The 18,647-nt window shown below is 32.8% G+C and overlaps 1 protein-coding gene across 1 annotated transcript in view; it reads left to right on the top strand.

Annotated features, from left to right (window-relative positions):
• FAF1 (Fas associated factor 1) overlaps positions 1-18,647 on the top strand; it is a 488,868-nt gene that overhangs the window by 219,569 nt on the left and 250,652 nt on the right. Inside the window, exon 7 of the mRNA XM_079154561.1 lies at positions 9,724-9,829. Coding sequence (XP_079010687.1) covers positions 9,724-9,829 — 106 coding nt within the window. The remainder of the gene's footprint in view (positions 1-9,723; positions 9,830-18,647) is intronic.

The raw sequence follows: 18,647 nt of genomic DNA, 5'->3' as shown, positions 1-18,647 counted from the left end.
GTCACTCCTCAGCTGTGGACTCGGATGCTATCTGAAAATAGTGGGTTTTTTTTTTTTTTTTTTTGTGGTAATGGTGGTGCTGGGGGTTGAACCTTGGGCACTCTACCACTGAGCTACATCTCTAGCCCTTTACTGTTTGAGGTTTTTTGTTGTTGTTGTTGTTGTTTGTTTTCCTTGAGACAGTATCTCACTAAGTTGCAAAGACTTGCCTCAAACTTGCAATCCTCCTGCCTCAACATGTACCACTGTTTCCAGCTAATGAAACTCTTCTAGATTTTTAGGCATTCATGATATCACTAAGTGTTCTCGGTTTCTTAGCAGTAAATTATTTATGGAAAAACCAATAGCCAAATTGGAAAACAAAACTACTTTAATAGCTAGGCACGTACCCAACGGAACATGGGATTTAGATTTGAGTCCTAAGTGAGGTCTTTTATTACCTCTCACTCTGGTTCTAAATCTTAGGACCCACCCACTATGGTGACCTATAGAGTTATGACTAAGTCTTCAGAGCCTGATGGCATGATGTAGCAGTTCTGCGTCAGCAACCCAGTCATAGGAAAGACAGCTTAGAGATCTCATGACAAACTTTGTCCATAGTTGTACCTACCACAGCTAGAGAGATATTGAAATGAAATTAGTGAACTGGGGTACAGGAAGTGATAGAGGAAGCTACTGGTCTCATCCTTAACTTTATAGTACATCCTTGTGAATAGTTCTAATTCTCTCTTTTCTTCCTCCGGAAGAAACAAAATCTAGAATGGAGGTGGGGAATGCTACCCATGTTCTTGTTAAAAAACTTCCCTCATAGTATGTGTATATATATATATATATATATTTTTTTTTTTTTTTCTTACCTCTACTTCTCTCATCCTGGACTGAAGTCCAACTAAGAAAGAACCAAAGATGTTGTGGGAGTCAATAATCAGAAGGGCATTCTGGGGCTACTTTCAAATAGTTCCCATCCTATTTCTGTTTCTCTAACACAATCTATGTACAAATCTTACCCCTTATAATATTTTTCACCCTTTTGTTTGTATTTGACTATTTCAGTTTTGGTATACTCACTTAACATTAGAAAAGTCACATCTAAGAGCTCTGACTTGGAATGAGAAGGAAGATCTTGGATTTCATCTTTGGAAAAAACTAAGGTAGTCATCTAATCCAATCCATTTTATGACTTGGGTACAGAAAGAGAAGGTTAAATACTCTATTGAGGCCTTAACATCTTCCCTCAGAATGTTCAAGATGATAATTTCTACAACTCAGTACTTTGGGGGGGAGCAAGTGTGATTAAATAAGATAACATTTATGAGCCTTGGACCTGCCACATTGCAGGTACTCAGTAGTTTCTCTTTGCCAGGTGACGGAGCAAGTTAATTGATGAGCCAGGACTTGGATTTCACAGGACTCTTTAACTCCAAATCACTCATCATGTGTCTTTAGCATCCTCGAGATGAATTTTTAAGTATAACTCAAGGGTTGCTCAAAAGAGAATCAATATGTCCTCAACATAAAAATCTCAATGAAATCTAGTTATGATGAAGTAAACCAGGAGCAGTGCCTCCTGGCCCATAGTGGATACTCAATAAGTCCTTTAAATGGATGGGTAAAGTGATCCAGTGTTCAGGAATATGTAGGTATGCAACTGCCAGTGGGGGAGTTCCTTTGAATAGTGTCTTTATTTTCAAACTAGGAAAAAAGTAGATTTTAACCTATGTAATTTCTCCAAATTGCTATAATTTCATTTATAGTGTTTTTTTTTTTCTATAAATTCTTCTTCCTCATGATTGCATGATTGCTTTTTTTTTTTTTTTAAGGTGGGGTGTGGGGACAGGGATTGAACTCAGGGACACTCAACCACTAAGCCACATCCCCAGCCCTATTTTGTATTTTATTTAGAGACAAGGTCTTACAGATTTTGCTCTATACTCTTGTCTGAGCCTCTTGAGCTGCTGCAATTCCAGGCATGGACCACTGTGCCCAGCATGACTACTTTTTAGTAATCAATTTTGTGAGGTTCTAGCAGTGAGGCAGTAAAAGAGTACTTTTGGTGGCCTATAAAATTCATTATGCTTTATATATGCAGGTAAATATTTTGACTGAATCAATTATAATTTTTTCTTCAAAAATACCTTGCAAAACAACTTTTTATTTGCCACAACAAGTACTTATCTGCAAAAATACTTCATCACAAGTGTTAGAATTAGAATAATGCATTGTTTGATATAGAACTTGAAATAAGTTTTTATTTCTCCATGAAAAGTTGATATAATCAGTAATTCAAGTACATTATTGTGATTGCTATTCAACTAAAGTTTAATTCTAGGAGCATTGTAATTAGACTCTGTGAACAGAAAATTTGAAGTATTGGGTTGGTAATGTTTCTTAATAAGGAACTCTATGAAAGTGGCTCATTTTAAGTAGAGAGGACATGTCTCTAAAGTTATGCATTCTGGTTAAAAAAAGAAACTTGCCCCCAATTAAAGCATCAATGGAGACCACAACACATCTAATTGGAGTGATGTACCAAACCTATTATGCAGTTTACTACCTTTTGATAGGTCAGTGTCTACTGAGATCAGCTTGTTAGCATCACACTTTGAAAAAGAACTGCAGGTATTCTCTGTAACTGGGGGAACTGATTGATTTAATGGATAGCCAAAACTTGGTCACTGATTCATGAAGCAAAAATCAATATATCTGTAAATATAATTTTTTCTTCACAGTCTAGATGGATGGAATTATGTTGTGACAGTTTTATTGTATCACAATATATCACCATCACTACTAATTACCACATTTTGATTAATCTTATGTACTTCGGTTAATACATTTTGCTGAATCCAATATATCACTATATTGATAAACAGTAATTATAGACATAAGGCTGTCTGAACTTTGAAATCATCATGAAAAAATGTTATTAGGAATTATGTGAAACAAAATGTTTGTTTATCTAGACGTATTTAATTGCCAGCAAAGAAAGCAATTAAAAGTAGCTGCAGAGTAAGAGGCCAACCTTCGTTAAACATGGTTTTAAGATTGTTACAGAACTTGTGGTGATGATAACATGGTGTCTTGAAGGATGTTAACAACTGTAGCAGAGTGTTAATTAAGAATGATGTAATCTACAGCTCAAAATTATTAGTATCATGTTAGTTTAGCTGGACAGGAACAAAACCTAGTTTCAGTTATGATAATAGCTCAAGTCATATTTGTAGTGGAAAGATTAACATTTTATTTTTATGCTGTTCCTGAGACAATTTAAAAATCCTGAATGAAATACAATCATATGTAAACTTCAAGGCCCTAGTTCATTTACATATGTGCCAGATTTTCAAACTGATTGCTATTTGAACCTAATCTGTCATTGCTGGCTGCATTAGCTACAACAAACATTACATTTACATATTGATTTCTTATTTTGTTTTAGTGTAAATAATCCATAATTATAATAAATTTAGTCTTTTGTTGACAAGAGCTCACATGACTCTGTAAGTTTAGAATGGAAATTTAAATTGCCATGTGTCATGCTTTTTAATCTAAAATCAGATGTATTTAAAAGGATAAAAAGATTATTGTAGATCACAACATATTCAAAAGAGACAAAAGAGAAAAAAATTCTAATGTGTTTTGGAAAGATGTAAGGTGTAAAGTATAAATGAAAAATTCAATAATGTATTTTAAAATTATTCACTTTTTTATTACAAAAATCATAGTTTTTTGAAATAAATGACTGTTCGTGCTTCACTCTTAGGCCATATTTTAAAAATAAAATCTAGTATAAATGAACCTGATAATCTTATTTTATACTGATATTTTTATTTAAAATATCCAGTGCAGGAAAAGAAGTAATGTATACATACAGCAGGAACAAAAGGAGACTTCTGTCTCAGTACAGAGACAGAACTGATGTTAATACTATGCTAGTTTTAACTACACATACAGCATTGATTTAAGAAGTATAATTTCACTGCTGACAACTCATACATGTCATTGGACATACAGGTTATTAAAACATAATGGCAACAAGTGCATGGTTCCCATTTTTACTGATTAAAAGTGTGTTGTGTTTTTGAAGTTAAAAATATTGGACCCATTGAATTGGGAAAGTTGTGGCTATCAGATTATTCAAGGATTTTTTTAACGGTTAAAATGTTTTATGGAAATGTAATTAGCATACAATAAATGTACAATTCTTAAGTGTCTCAAAGTTTTGTCTGAGCTTTGACAGAAGCATTTGGTTTTCTACTATGAATTTTAATGAGTGAGGTTTAATTTGGATGTGTACATAAAGGTGTTTAACAAGCAACCACTTTAGAAGTCTGTACTGAACTGATGACAGCTTTTTACTTGAGTTTTCTGAATACAGAAACCCTAAGGTCCCTTAACATTAGTCATCTTGGGCTGCTGTGACAAAGTACAACAAACTGTCTGATTTAAACAATAGACTTTAAAAATATTTCTTACAGCTCTGGAGACTAGAAGAAGTCCAAGATCAAGGTGTCAGCAAATTTAGTTCCTGGTGAGGGCCCTCATCTGGCTCAGCCTTCTTGCAGTATCCTCACATGGCAGAAAGAGAGAAAAACCTCTGGTCTTTCTTAGTCTTCTTATAAGAACACTAATCTCATCATGGGGCCCACCCTAGTGACCTCATCTAAACCTAATTACTTCCCATAGGACTCACCTCCAAATGCTATGAAATTGGGACTCAGGACTTTAATATATGAATTTTGGGTAGGGCACAAACATTTTAGTCTGTAACAGTCCTGAAGTCCAAATATAAATTTATCTTTTCTAGTCTAGTGGTTAGTTTTGATGGAGTTAGACTCTATAATATTGAGTTCCTGCCCTAGAACAGTTAATGTTTCAATAGACAGTCTATGGTTTAGCCTAGTTAGGTCTGCTGACTGAAGATTTTCAGAGGGAATTCTGGATTCAAGAAATTACTGGAGAAGAAATCCCTCAATGACTATTATTATTCTTGGTTCAAGATTTCTTACCTGCTAATGTGATACCTTACAAAATGGACCTGCATGGGAGAAACAATTTCTCTTCTTTGTTCTTCAGGAATTAATGATAAGTCTATAACTACATGGTGATCAAATGGTGATTTTACTACTACAGTGCAGCTTTAATTTAACCTTGAAAAAAATCAATGCATCATATATATTAAAATAGCACTGGGCTTTTTCTGACTTGCTCAAATGTTCTTTGAATGTGAAATGAATTAAATCAATACAATAAAGACATATTTGTATTCTTAGTGTTGCTGATTTATCAGTACTTGACACATGAAGGGTAATAACATATGGCTTTGTACATTCACATGTATAAAAATCCTTCATCTAGAGCTTCAGATTTTTCTGTTGGAGTCTGTGTGTTAAAATTTGCTATACATGATTTACCTATTTTAAAAATGTGGAGAGGAATGTAAAATGTAAACTAAGCCATTGAATTAAAAATAACATTGATATTCATTAGTAGGCAGGTATTTTACAGATGACTTATCTGTTCCTGATAAATGTTTATAGTTAAATTGGAATGTGATCTTCCCAGGCATAGATTTTATATTCTTCTAATGAAAAAACATTGGAAGTCCAAGACTTGTGGACAAAGAAGAGAGCTGTTATTGGTTTAGATATTAATGCTTAGTTATACCAAGAATGTTAGGAAATTGATTATCTCTCTTTATTTTTAGAGTTCCCTTTCTTATATCCACCTTCCCCCAATTTAAGAAACTAGCTGGGTGTGGTGGTGCACATCTGTAATCCCAACTGAGTCAGGCTGAGTCAGGAGGGTTGCTGAGCTCAGGAGTACAGGGCCAGCCTGGGCAATATAGCAAGACACAACCTCTTCTTGTTAGAAGAATTATGAGATGATATATGTAAAAATGTCTTACATCCTACATGCTTAATACTGTTTGATTCGATTCGATTCCATCCATTCCATTATAAACAGCCACTAACTCAGAGCCTGGGGACAAATGTATATGGTTTTGATTATATTTTAAACATTAATTTTAATCTGTATCTGAAGGTAGAGCGAAGACTACCTTACCCTTGTCTGTTTATAGAAACCAAAGCATATCTTTGTTGATAAACATAAATACCCCAATTGAAGAAAATAATGGAGAAAAAACTTAAAAACAAATGAGGAGAGACTATGTCTTATTCTCATAAAACCATTTCTTGCAGTGAGTTAGAATTTAAACTGCTTTTTAAAAGTTTCTTCATTTGTTTTTACTTTTCTTGTTTCTTGAAGAGAAAACATGCCATTTAAAACAAAAACGTTTCATTATTTCTCACCTTGCTATTTTGGTTGATCATCCTTCTTAGACTCTAATCAAAAGTTGAAGTAGCATGAATGACTTAGCATCTTGAAGTAAGAGAGACTGACTGCCTGTGTGATTTTTGATGGCTGATTGTCCTGACCAACTATTTGGAGGCACTGTGAGAGAAAAAATGTGCTCCTGGATGCAGCAGCTGAGTCCCTAATTTTTTCCATTAGCTTTAGCAATTAGAATCAATTTGTTTAGATAATATTTTAGCAGTAAAGTCCTTGCAAATCATGCAAATTGCCATGACAAATTGCCCCCAGACCTCCATTAAACAACACTTATTTAGTTCTTATGCTAGATTCTGTGGAAAGTATATATGGTCTCATTTAAGTATTCTTTTGGTATGTGTAACACCTTAGTAAGATTGATATAAGAGTTCTTAGCATATGGTACCATGTGTACAATATGTGAACTTATAATATGTGAATTTTTAGTATGCTTGTCTACCCATCCCACAATAAACTCAGTGAGGGCAGACATATGGTCTCACTGGGTTCACGTTCTTATTATTGAAGGGCAAATTAGAAGAGTATAATCTCTGGAACATGACTGTAGTCATTTTTCTGGTCTTCTTGCACTTGATGTCTCAGTAGCATTTAGTGTGATTGAGTATGTCCTAATCGAAAGTTACTTCTTTTGTTTCTCTTATGCTAGATTTTTTCCCCTCTTATCTCACTATCAATCTCCATTAAACAATCCCTTCCCCTTTGCTTTATTTCAAGTGACTGGGATGCCTTATGGTGGCTCCATGTCCTCTCTGCTTTTCTATAGGTAACCTATTTTCCTAGGTGATTTCTTTTGGCCACAAAGTCTAAATATTGTCTATATACTGCTAACTCTCTTGCTGAGCTCTCTTGACTTTTGGCTCTTACATTCAACTGTTTGTGACTTTTTTTTTTTTTTTTTTTTTGGATGCGTTCGTTATAGGCTTTTCAAACTTAATGTATCTAAAACTTAACTCTCAATTTCCCCACCCATTTTCCTTGTTAAATGAAATTTCATCCTCATGTTTGTGCAGACCAGAAACCTTGGGGTTCTCTTTTTTGCTCACACTTCATTTAATGGGATAGGTACTACTGAGAAATTGAAAAAAAAGCACAATGAAAACTGAGAAGGAAGAACTTAACTCTGCCTCAGGGTAAAAAGAGTTAGGGGAAAACTTCAGAGGAGAAAACATATACAAGTTGAAATATGAAGGATAAATAGTAGCACCCTAATTTTTATCACTCAGAGGGCATAAAATTTTTCTAGCTTCTACCTCTAAAATATATTCTGAATTGAACAACTCCTCTCCCTCTCTAAATCTCCCATCATAGTCCAAGCTACCATCACTTCTTTTGTGGATTAGTCTCCAGTCTGTCCTGTATCTCTGATCTCACTGTAGCCAGAGTCATCTTAAATAGATATATATATTAGCTCTTACCACTTTTCTTTTTAACAACCCTCCAACGTTGCTCAAGGACCTACATGATTTGACCCTTGTGGTCTCTTTGTTATCATACCAACCTCAAGTTATATGTCACTTCCTTAGAGATGCCTTCTTTAACTGTTCTGTGGAAAGTAGTTCCCTTGACCTTGACCCTCTGTGTTCTTGTATCTTAGAATCATGTTTTATGTTCTTCACAACACTTCACATTTTCTAAAATTATGTATTTATTTACTTGATCTTTGTCTCCTTTACTAAAATGTTTTATGAAAGTAGGAACCATGTTTTTCTTACTGACCACTATTACCCTAGCAACTAGAATGTCATGAATATAGGTAGGTGTCTAATAAGTACATAAGCATGTTATGTGCTTCCCCTTGTTTCTTTGTGTAAAAAAGTGCTACCTTCTCCCTTACTAAAATGAAACAAAACAAAAATTTTATTCCTTCTGAGTGATAAACTTTAAGTTCTTATCTTATTTAACTTGCTATCATATTTAAGTTTCTATCATATTTATCTATCATATTTCAATTTATGAATGTCTTCTGAAGCTTTCATCTAACTCTTTTATCCTTTTATTGAGGCAGAATTAAGTATTTCCTTCTCAGTGTGCGTTCAATTTCCCAGTAGTATCTATCCCAATTAGACTTAAGTTTTTCATGGAAAAATTGTGCATTTTTATTTGGATTGGTTTCCTTAGTATTTAAAATAATGCAGAACACTGAAGTAATGTTGATAAATAAAAAAGGCTTAACTATAATAGTAATTTTCCATAAGATAGCATTGTTGTATGAGATACAAGGATGAATCAGACTTTTACCTTCTGGATGTCTGCAACTTATTCATTATTCAATAAGTATCTGCATTGTGGCAGGTTTTATGCTTAAGATCTAAGGGTACAATGACAGAGATTGTTGCCCCAGAAAACTCTTATTTTAGTGTGGTAGAATTTCCTTTTATTATGATCAATATATTTCATGATATATATTAGTGCTTCCTAGGTATAGTGTGTAATTAACCTGTGAACTCTACAGGAGGCAACAGAACAAATAGCTTAGCTGCCTAATTCTAATCTTTATGTTGAGTGTATGTTTATCACATAATGACATAGTTTCAGATTGGCAAAGGAGGAGTGATGAAGGATAGAGCTATGTAACATAGCCAAAATATTGTCAAAACTACACTTGAGGCAGGCAGTATAGATTATTTGGATATAATAGGTGATAGGCTTTTATTTTAACTCTAGCTTAAAAATAGTTTGTCTTAATATAGACATTAGAAACAGAATTGTGACACAATTCATAATTTATGTAGCTAAATTACATAATTTTTAATGGTTCTGACATTTTGGGAACTTTGACATGGGATTTAAAAAATGTTGCTTAGAATTTCCAATTTCTGAATTCTGTATATTGCTGAGTCCTAAGTGAAAGCAGAATTATTTGAAGGAATTTTGGTATAGCAATTAAAGTTCTATAGATTTCAATGTCTTTTGTATTTTGACAGAAATCTTATTTCTATTCTTGTGCAAATTTATGACTATAAGCAATAATTTCATACTTATTCTAGGACACCTGCTTCTACTTTATAATTGAACCAGTCTTTGCTTATTTATTTTAGTAGCATATTTGGAACTTGACATAATTGACAATTGACTTTCTTGGAGGAAATATGTGTGTAGACAAAAGCATATAACTCAAAGAAAATTTGTATGTATACAAAGTATTTAGAATTGAAGTTTAAAAACATGTTGGTAGAGAAGGAGTTAACAGGTTAGCTCCCTTGGTTGTTCTCAGCATGCTCTCTTGCCTTTAGGAGCTGAAAAGATGATAACATTGGGCCCGGACATGCCTGTGTGGAGGTTAGGGTACTCCTGGGGTTTTTGCAGCTAGCTGTAACACAAGCTAGAACTTGTTCATCTCTGAGTTCCTTGTTTTTCTTTCAACCCTTTCAGTGCCCTGCAGGAGTCATTAAATCAAAACTTCATGCTGATCATCACCCACCGAGAAGTCCAGCGGGAGTACAACCTGAACTTCTCAGGAAGCAGTACCATTCAGGAGGTGAGTTATGTCTCACAGCTAAGGAATAAAGGTAGCTCATTATAGCTAATGTTGACCCTGTTAAAGAGAGCTTATCTGCTCTGGTTGGAAACTCTCTTTATGTTTCATTATTGGGTTCTTAATTTTAATTAACTGGAACATCAGTGATTACTGTAGATATACTAAATGATTTGACCTAGAAAGATATGTTGTAAATGGGAGCTCTTGATAATTCTTAATCTCGTCTACTTAAAACCTTGCTTAAGAATAATGCCTTATCATATAAGGTATTTCATGGTTTTATAGTGACTATTCAAAATTTAATTTTTAAATTATTGATAGCAGTCATTTTGGAAGATACTTATATTTTATTTGAAAAGTTACTCTCAAATATACTATCTATTCATATTTTTTACTCTTCTGTTTCTAAAAGGAAGCTTTTCTTAAGCAGCTCAGTCCTAGCCTTGGACAGTATTTGTAAGATGCTGTCGGAGACCGTCATTTAACTTGAATATCTGAGAAGAGTCTATTTAGAGTGTCAATATTTTCTTTACCATGTGTAAGAAGAGCCATGGTTTCAAAAAGGAACCTCCCCCAAGAGAGAAGAGGTACTTTGTTGGTATGCCTTTGGCCCCACCTACCTAAAAGCCAATAATTTGTCTCCATAGGAGCAAAGCATTTAAGGTTTGACTGGACTTGTGTGTTCAGAAACATTGAAATAGTAACTGTTATGTTACCCCTCATATTTATGAAGGAAACAATCTTTTGTCTGCTAATTTTTTGAAGAGAATTAACCATGCCTAATCTTGGATTATTTCATAATTTTTTACTAAAAAGTATATTGCTTAAAATATTACTAATGTTATCTTGGAAGAACCAGTTATTTTCACCCTAATCATTTTTTCAGAAGTATATGAATTATTTCAGTAATGGCTAGACAATTATCGTTTCCTTCTTCGATATTTTGTCAGTGAATTTCATCTTTTGAATTTGGAATAAATAATTCATTGCTTTAAATTTATTTTCTCCACTGATCACTTAGTTTTTTGACTGATAACTAAAATCTTTAAGAAATTTTTTTCTTACTCCTAAATTGGATCATAAGTTTGATTTGTTTGATTTTTTTCAGGATTATCAAACCAAATTTTCATTTCACTTTTAATCTCTATAATGGATATTCTGTGCTCTAAATTTTAAATTTTAAATAAATTTTATGAAAAATCATGTGTTAATATATTAGAAATAGTAATTTATTGTGACTGTCTCAGAGTTTCTACAGAATCTTAATGACAGTAAAGTAGAAATTATATGAATTTTAATAAAACAAGGAAATTTAGTTTGAAAATAAAGATAATAAGAGATGAATTTGATTCTGTTGTTGATTTACTTTTTGAATTGAATGGTAATATAATGCATGGTGGTCCAAAATAGACTGCTTTCTTTTTATTTCTGGTTGAAATTTTTATAGCTAAAATTTTGCTCCCCCGACCCAGGGGTAGGGGACAGTTTCTGTTACTCAGGTGTGTGGTTGTATTTCAACTTTCTTCCACAAGAGGGCAGAAAGGACTATTAAGCTGATAGCCTAAAAATGCCATTCAGTGTTTTCAAATTAGCTTCTCTTATATTAACAAAAAGGAGCATAATGGCCAAGTTATTGTTTGATTTACAGATAATTGGCATATTGCAGGGAGGAGACTTAATTTCACCCTTTTAAATTAAACAGGGAGATTTAAAAAGACATAAAATATTCATTAATGTTCGGTGATTATAAAGTAGTGGCATATATTTATTTTGCCTTTATTACTGTTTCGATGGGAAAATACTGCAAATATTTCCGAAATCGAGTTGGCCATACTGACAAGTTGAAATGTTTAAGCAGCGTTAATGCAATCTGCTCACACCTGATATCCTATGCAGAATGATTCAAAATGACTACATCAATTATTAAAAGAAATATTTAAAATTCTGAAAATGTGCCATTGTGAGCCACAGTTGGCTGAAACTGTTCTCCCTGGCATACTCTTTAGATCATCAAATATATTTTATGCTTCAAGGACTTGAAAACAGTAAATCTTTTTCCTAACATTTTCTAAATATCTTTCTAAAAATGTTCCAGGAATATTTTTGCAAAAACAGGTATTCTTATGTATTACTTGGTGAGAGTTTGGTTTCTTCTTCTTTTTTCCTTTTTAAAAGTTATTTTTAAATTATATTTTGAAATGCTAGCTGCTAGGAAAAAAATAAATGTACTTATTTTTTATACCAATTGCTTTTCTGTGAGTAGATAGTCCACATCGACTCTTATTTTGAACAACTTAGGAAAAGGATACAGATCACCTCTATTGGCATAGTCCTATGACTTTTCTCCTTCAACTTGTGGAATACCTGTGGTTGGGGTGGTTTCAAGAGCAGGAAAGGTGCTCTTATCTACAGCCTTGCCACCCACAGTGACAATTAAGTATGTATACTATTTCTTGTTGTAGGACTTCGGCTGCAATCAAAGTCAGTTTGATTGCACTAAGATAAAAATATAACCTTGAAACAATTTTGAAGTTATTTTTATAAATACTAATACTTTTGTTCTTAATGTGGAATTTAAATGCTATCATATATCCTAAGGTGTAAATGAATCACCAGTTTCAGTCTTTTTAGTATTTAGTCCAAGAATGAATTCTGACCAGTCATGATATATTGTGAGAAAGGAGAACATTTTAAGAGAAACCAAACAATCCCTAATCATTTTTCCAGTGTACATTATTTTTGTGTTCTAGGTGAAAAACAGTTGTTAATTTTGAAAACCTTAAAGTTTTAAAGGAAAGCTTTTTATTTTTTGACCCAGGGGGAAATTTTTATAAATGAAATAAGATTGAAAAAGAAACTGATTTCAGTTATTAATTGAACAAAATACATTTTAAAATATATTGAATTAGAAAATAAAACCAAGATTCAGTTTGAATTTCAGATTAATTCTTCAGTGACCATATGGTCATGCAAGTTAGTAGCAATAAACCAATAGTTGTACAAGTGTTTGTTCATTCTGACTCTATGGTCTGCTGCCCCATGACACATAACTTTTGTCCTTTGGTGCTCTAGATTTTAATTTAAACTAGTTATTATTGAGGGTTTTGTTTTGATTTGATTTTTGTTTTAAGCTTTTTACAAATCCTTCCATTTATATTATCCTCCTACTTGAGAAGACAGTAACAGTATAAAAAGGCCAGAATGGGGAGAGTTACAAGAAGTCATGAGAAGAAACATCCTTTCTCTTTCCCATTATGACAAAACAGCTTATAAAAAATCATATAATTATAATACGACAATTTTTTTGTGACAATCTATTTTTTCCACTTTTTTGAGTCCTAGATTGACTACTTGTCACATTTTAAAATGCTGACTTTCCTTGAAAATTTAAACAAACTCCTTGTTATAAAAAAATGGTCTACCCCGAAAATTCAGATTTCCAAACAGTTGTACAGATTTCGTAATCTGCTGATACTTTTAAATAATCTGTGATTTCCAGCACACTTGGGATGGGTTAAAAAAGGAGGTGGAAGGAAGATCGACTTGCCTTTTGTAAATTCTAAACCCAGGTGTGTAAAAGGATATAAGTCCCTGAAATCAAGCCAACTTTTCTTGGAAACTGATTCTTTGTTGTCTGTCTTATTATTGCAAAAGCTTCTGTTGGGCAAAATATCTACTTTTCTTTGTAGATGTCTTGCAACTTAAGGAATATACACCTGACCCAGAATAACAAAGATAAGAAACCTAAGTATTTTTGGTGCAGAATTGTGGGGTATTACTTATCTATTACAGTGAGAAGAACAATGAATTGCTATTGGAATTATTTAAATCCTCTACCAAGTTTCAGTTTACCCCAGAATTCTCTGTTCTTATTAATGTTGATTTACTTCCTAATCAGAATGTAGGGGAAATTAACAACTCATATCTTGTAGTAACAGCACATTTCACTACTAGTACCATGTTGTACAAACTAGTGATTAAGTGGCAAGCCAATAGAGTTTGAATCAGTATCAAGATATGAACTTAAATACATAAATTGTTTCAGTTCTTTAAAATAATTGCAGAAACATGAGGCTAATTTTGACTGAAATCTGAACCTCATGGCAAGTTTTGTGTGTTTTGCCTATTTTTCTGCTTGCTACTTTCTAAACTTGTTTGACTAATGTATATTTTGGAGTATTCGCCTTTAATCCTGGTGGCTAGAACAGTTATGGGATATTTGATTTTAACAGATTGTACTAATGAACAATTTTCTAGCAATGAATTGACTATAATTTCTTAACTAACGTGCCTTTTAAAATGTTTTAAGTATTGGGTGGGTTTTTGTTTTTTTTGTTTTTTTGTTTTGTTTGTTTGTTTTGTTTTTCGGTTGGTTTGTTTGTTTTCCAGTATGGGGAAAGGGGGTTGCTGACACAGATCTCAGGAAAAGTAGGGTAGCTGAGAATGTGCATATGCAAGAGGGTTAAATTAAGTTGTGTGCTTATTTAATTAAAAGTTTAAGTGGTTTGTTTTTGCTGCGAGATAAATGGCATATATTAACTCAGTTAGAATGAATAATTTTAATTAACATATATCATAGTTTGATTTTTTTAAAATTTGAAATCACAAATGACATCTTGGCAAGAATGAAAGAGATATCAATTCTTAGGCAACTGGCAATGAATTCAAGCCTCTATTCAGCTTTCAGAAAAGGAGATTATGAGTTTTTTCTAAATATGCATATATATTATTGGTTTCAAGTTGCATTTTAAAACAAATCTGTTGAATCTTACTGCTTTAAATGAACAAATCAGTTATGATCATTTTGTAAGTATTGAGGTTTTTTGGTGATTTTTAATGAATTATCTCCTCAGAAAGAAATTTTAAGTAATACTTCCAATGTAGTTACATTGGAAATGACACGTGTGTCCCCCACCACCACCCCTGGAAGTATTTTAGAATAATTTAGATTTTTTTTTTTCCAGCCCATAAGTATTTTCTCACCTGTATTTCAAAAAGATATAAACAATGAAATTTTGTTAAGAATTAAAGACAATGCTCTAGTCCTTTGTTACTTAAGATATATGTATCCTCTTATTGTAGCCAACTACATTTCATAATCAGTGATTTGTGTATTGGTAGTTTTGAAATGCCTGAGTTAAGAAAAATTATGTTCAGTTATCACAAACTAATAAACATAAGACATTTTTTATATGCAAGAAAAGGCAGAGAGTAAATAATTGCACTGGTGACCAATACTGTAATAATCCTGTTTTACAATATGCACTTGACAGGTTGTAATAGTGCTAATTGAAGAGACTAATTCACACTTGCTTCATTCTATTCAAAGGCAAAATCAGCAGCTTGTTTTGCTTTTGACCAGATGGTCCTCATGAACACCTACTGTGCACTTTAAGTGCTTTACTAGAATTACAAAGGCTGGGGGCTGCGTTCGACTCCAAATGATTTGAGAAGGTGGGGGGAACCTCTGTGCTCAATGGATTTGGTGCAAGTAAATTAATTCTAGTGGACCCATTACACACTGAGCCCCCTTTTCAAAGCTCTGAGCCTCCTCGCTTGCTCTGTAGCAATGAGAAAGAGAAAGAGAAAGGCAGATTACTGCAAACAGAAATAAAAAAAAGGGGTATGAAAGGGAGAAAAGAGGCCTTGAAGCCTTTCATATCATTTGAGTTTTTCAAGTGCGTTATTTTTGGGGAGGGTGGATGTATGAAAAGCCAATTGGAGTTTTTTTTGTTTTAAAGTGCGCTATTTAAGCACCATGAATGTAGGCGCAAGAGCAACAGTTGACTGAGTTTACTGTGGTGAAGCTTTGTGTCCGAGGATGAATCAAATTCATTATATTCAACTCTTTGTGTTTTAACATGAATGTAGGGTTAGTTTCACAAGACTGTGTCTGTTTAGGATAATTATAATTTAATATTTTCCTTTCATAAAGTTATCACTGTAGATGTCTAAAATTTTAATCAAAGCAGATTTTGTACATTGACTTTGAAGCACCCTGACAGTTTAAAATTCAAAGGAAAAGCTTTTTTAGTTTTCAAAAGAAAAGAAAGGCTCATTCTAGTGGCATTGAAGCAGAGATTATTATAACTAATTAGAAGTCACACATCTGTTAGCTTTTGGTTTGTGACTTATTTATGTAATATTTGAGTAAAATATATACTATAAAATATATTGCTGTTATTGAGTGAACTGAAAGGATAAAATACACTTTAAAGAAAACTATTTGAGTTAACCATTTTTGTAAATCTCTACATGTCTTGTAAAGAAATTAGTGTAATAAAGTACATTAAATGCAAGTGGGAATTGTGTAATTGATAATCTTAAGGTTGGAATATACTTTCGAACAAAATATTTTCATACAGTCCTGTTAGCGTAATTCTGAAATTACAAAATATTAGAAGTTTGCATAAATTTATAGTTATTCTTAAATCCTTGCAATTGTTCATATACAATATTGTAATTGAAATACTGACACTGTAAAATAGCTCTTATTGTAAGCTGTGAAGGTTAGGATGCACAGGATCAAATTTAGAAATACATTTTAGTTGATTTTTGTATGATTTTATATTTTCTTGTGATGTGTGTCCTGCTTTATTTTTGTTTGGTGACATATTAGTGGCACCATTATTCAAATTCATTTTAATAGTAGCTGTTAGCAAAGAAGACAACAAAATCCTGTCAATTTTACGTAATAGTAATTATAAATGTTCATATATTTTTCTAAGTTTAGCCTGTCTCCTTAAATGAATGTCTAGAATTTATATTCAAGAAAGGGTTTTGTACTGATATGCTATTTGTATCAATGTTTTAATTATGTTCTTAGAAAAATAAAATACAGAAAATGCAAAAGCAGCTCCAAAATCATTTTAATTTTCAAAGACTCTTCATTAAGGAGGGTAACACGCCCTCTTTTATATTTGAAATAAAATTTGATTATTTCATATTTATATAGTCATTACTTTGGGACAGTCCATTGAAATGTAAGGTATAGGATGGTGACGGATGAGTATAATTCTCAAACCTTCAATCAGCAAACTGTCCAATGAAATTCATAAGCAATGAAGCTTTACTGAATTGATATTCTTGGAGAGATTATATTTCAAGAAAAAAAATCAAAAGATTAAGAAAAACTCAAAGATAAAAATTCTTTTTGCAGTAGACTATTTAAAATAAAGATAAAGCTACTAGATTTTTTTGTAGGTACAATAAAAACTTATCTTTAAAGCCAGAACCTTAATTGGTAAAAGAGGATTGATCATGACCATACAAACTCTTCCTTAGATGGGGCTGATTCTGTGGTTTCACAGAGACTGTGGTTAGAGTGCTTTTTCCTCATGAACAGGAGTTTATTTCAGTATTAAAAAATTAACCCCTAGGTTCCTGGATGTGAATGCTAGAGATAAGATTTCCTCCTGTAACATAGGAATTAGGAAAGGCCGCAGTTTCTTCAAAGACCTCTTAAGTACCACACTGCTTAAGCTGAGTATTTTAAAACATTTAAATATTCTCTAGCCTTAACGTAGAGTAATATTCCCATTTCTCCCCAACCCCCCTGTAAAAGAAATCAATGAAGAAACAAAAAACAAAACAAGGAATTGACAGATAAGTGAATATAAAGTGCTCATAGACATAAGTTAGACCAAGACTAGGTATATTGCAATAAGGTCTACAGGTAGAAAATTATTTACATATGCCACAAATTATTTGACCACAGCCTCCTAAAACTTCTGGTATGGTACTTTTCTTTCATCTGATGTGTCTTGTGTATGACTCAGTACTGTGAAGTCAAGGAATTATTGTTTTTAAAAAGATATTTAGTGTGGTGAATACACTTTTAAAAAACCCTATTGTTCAACTCAGAATTAATATTATTGATCTCAATATTTTCCTTTTATTATTTAAAAAAAATCTTTTTGGAGGAAAAAAAAGACTAAACCCTCATGGCAAACATTTTGTATAAATGACAAAATGTATTCCTTGCTTTGTGGTCATTGCGTGACCAGACAGTAGAGTACTGGATTGTTCAAAGGTTTTACAGCTGCAAGGCAAAAGCATCTGCTCATTGCAAAGCCCTCATTGTTTAATTTTGACACTGACTTTTCCATGTGTCTTGTACCAAGGACTGGATTAGATGCCACTAAGATGAAATTTGTTTTAAGTTGCTCCCAAGTGCAGCTGTCCCCATATACAGCCTTATAGCTTAACCAAAACAGACAGACATAGGATCAATCAGAATCTTTGTACAGGGTCACCTCACTAGGCTAGGGAGGCTCAGAGGAAGAATGCTAATATTATTTATTGTGAATAACTGCAAAATTAGTTTCCAGGCTTATTTACTGTGTATAGAAGTTCCTCTCCTCTTTTTTTTTTTTTTTTTTTTTCAGGCAATAAAGCTATTATTAAATATTTAGTTTTTTAAACAGAACTCTAATGGTTAAGTATTTGGGTACCCTGTGCACATTAGGCACTGTTCTTCCACAATCACTTGCAGAGGGGGAAAGGATCATTTTATTGGTCCCTAAAGTAGTAATTGAACGAAAATGAAACCCACTCTAAAATGGCTCTGCTAAAATCTTGAAAAGTGGACATTTTTATAGAATGATAATTTTTCTTTAATGTTTCAAGTGAATGAAAAATGAAAGAGCACCTCACTTCCCAGGTTTCCTGGGATTGTGTGAATTCTACCCAGCTGGTCCAAATTGATTGATACAGGGCCAAATATTTGTCTGCCTACATTTCAAAGTCTATAATTTGCTAATGAATTGTGGTAATAATCTTTCATCAGACATGAAAGATTTAGCCAAACAATTTGCTA

The sequence above is a fragment of the Sciurus vulgaris genome (assembly GCF_902686455.1).
Source record: "Sciurus vulgaris genome assembly, chromosome: 1".
Taxonomy (NCBI): Eukaryota; Metazoa; Chordata; class Mammalia; order Rodentia; family Sciuridae; genus Sciurus; species Sciurus vulgaris.
This window is presented reverse-complemented; position numbering and strand designations above follow the sequence as displayed.